General features: G+C 39.3%; 1 protein-coding gene across 1 annotated transcript; it reads right to left on the bottom strand.

Moving 5' to 3' along the window:
* Positions 1-356: 356 nt before the first annotated feature.
* Positions 357-1,137, bottom strand: LOC104606196 (DUF581 family protein, putative (DUF581)). The gene is made up of 2 exons (XM_010271285.3): positions 923-1,137; positions 357-540 (listed from the first exon to the last, which is right to left on the bottom strand). Exons 1-2 carry the CDS (start codon positions 1,135-1,137, stop codon positions 357-359), a joined length of 399 nt encoding a protein of 132 aa, XP_010269587.1.
* Between the last annotated feature and the right edge of the window lie 902 nt (positions 1,138-2,039).

The raw sequence follows: 2,039 nt of genomic DNA, 5'->3' as shown, positions 1-2,039 counted from the left end.
CAGGTACTAAAGTGAAAATTTTCCTTTTTTTCTGTACTCCTCGCTAATTGCACGGACGAACAAATTAATAATCATGGGTTAATTAGATTTAAGCATAATTAGGAGTAGCAAAATACACTTCGCCGACAAGTAATATATCCTGTACCTTTCCGGCAGCGAAGAAAAATGGAAATGCAAAAAGGTCTGGGAGGGGGAAACAGTGGGCACGCTCTGGCCAGTTGCAGCAGGGTTTGTTCAGGGACCTTTTGGTTTCTCATAAGGAAGCAAAGAAAACGATAAAAAGAGCGTCTCTCGGGGATTACACCAGATGTGTAGGGGTAAAATGGCAAAATTAGGACAAGGATTCTGTTCTGCTTTCAGTAGGCAAACGCACCCGCCCGGCTTCTGTTTCCTTTGCGATGACGGGATGACGACGACGACGATGGCGACGACGATGTGGGTCTCATGGCAGCCTGATAGCAGATTTCTCTCTTGATGTTTTCTTCGTCCATTAAGATCTGGCTACACCTGCACTCGACGCTGCAAAAAGCCCGATCTCCTCTGCGGAAAAAAGAAAAACAAGGAGAGGCAGTGGTAAGAAAATAGAAGGATCATCGTACACTGATAATCTAAAGAGTAAACTCAGTTAATAGAATGGTTAAAAGAGAAATCTCGATCTGGGTTTCAAATATAACCACAACATGAAGCTCTTTAGAACAACCCCATTAAACAGTACTCAAAACCTAACAGAAAAAACAAGTTCTCGGGTGTTCAAGTTATATATCTAAGCAGTAAAATTGGAACAATAAGCTTCAACTAATATAGTTGAAAAAAAAAGAGGTTTTCTTGTTATAAAACAGGAGCAAAGAAAGAAGAAGAAGAAAAAGAAGCCGTGGAGACTTGAAGTGGTCAGTAGTGAAACAAAAAGATCGACTTCACTCACCTGTACATATAAATGTCATGGCCGGGTAAAAGCCTCTGTTTACAGAGAAAACACTCGTCAAGAAACGAAATCGCCGGGAGAGGTGACGAAGAATACAGCGATGACGACGTTGAAGATGGAGAAGGGATGGGTTTCACCATGGTAGTCTTATTGATGACCTGTGGGCTTTCCTTAAGATTCTTCTGGGCTTCGAGGAGAATACTCAATCCCACCATCTCTCATCGTCCCTTTCTTTCTCTCCACCGTCTCTCTCTCTCTCTCTCGTGGCGACGATGGTAGGTGGTGAGATTTAAGCTCGGATTTTAAAAACACAAAGAAAAGGTATGAGATGGTATTGGGGCTGGTGGGTCCCATTTCTACAGCACGAAGATCAGAGGCAGTACGTACGATTAGCGTGGTGGGACAATCTAACTTCTAGTGCTTATTTAGAGCCACGTAGCCACGTTAATTTTCGCTTTTTTTTTTTTTTTTTTCTTTTTTAAACTTTTCTTTTCGAAGAAGAGGGGTATTTTGGGCTTCATGGTCATGGGCCAGATCGTTTGCTTTCATGCGCCCAAGCAAGTTTTGGAGAGTTACAGGGTTTCACGTTCATTTTCTTCCAGGTGTTTTTACCGAGACCGATACGATATTTCGCCGATACGGTCCTTCTCCTCTAAAAACCGTACAAGATTCCTCATAAAAGCCGGCACCTCTTAGTCAAGTGTAGACGGTGAGAATCGTGAGATAGGACAGACTGAGAGAAAGTAAGAGCAAGGATTAGTTGAATACCATGGATGTTCAGCAGGTTGTGGAATTAATTATAAAATTCAAATTCCACGCTAGTAATAAAATACATGAGATTCTTTTTTACTGTTGGAATTGGATTGAGAGGTTCAAAGTTTAAAGTATGGAAACGTAAGGTGTATCGAAAAGATATTTTTAAAAGATGTATGGGAATATATTTTAGATACTTATGGATATGATGAAAAATCAAGATACTAAAAAATTTAAATAAATCCTAAAAATATATTAATAACAATAGTTACAAGTTTTAGATGATTGTAAATAAATTATTTAAAAGAAAAAAATTGTAATTTAATAGTCTATATAAAATTCGAGATATCGAGACACACTTAGT

This window comes from Nelumbo nucifera, chromosome 4, assembly GCF_055504915.1.
Source record: "Nelumbo nucifera cultivar China Antique chromosome 4, China Antique-T2T, whole genome shotgun sequence".
Taxonomy (NCBI): domain Eukaryota; kingdom Viridiplantae; phylum Streptophyta; class Magnoliopsida; order Proteales; family Nelumbonaceae; genus Nelumbo; species Nelumbo nucifera.
Note: the sequence above shows the minus strand (reverse complement) of the source record. Positions and strands in the feature narration are given on the sequence as shown.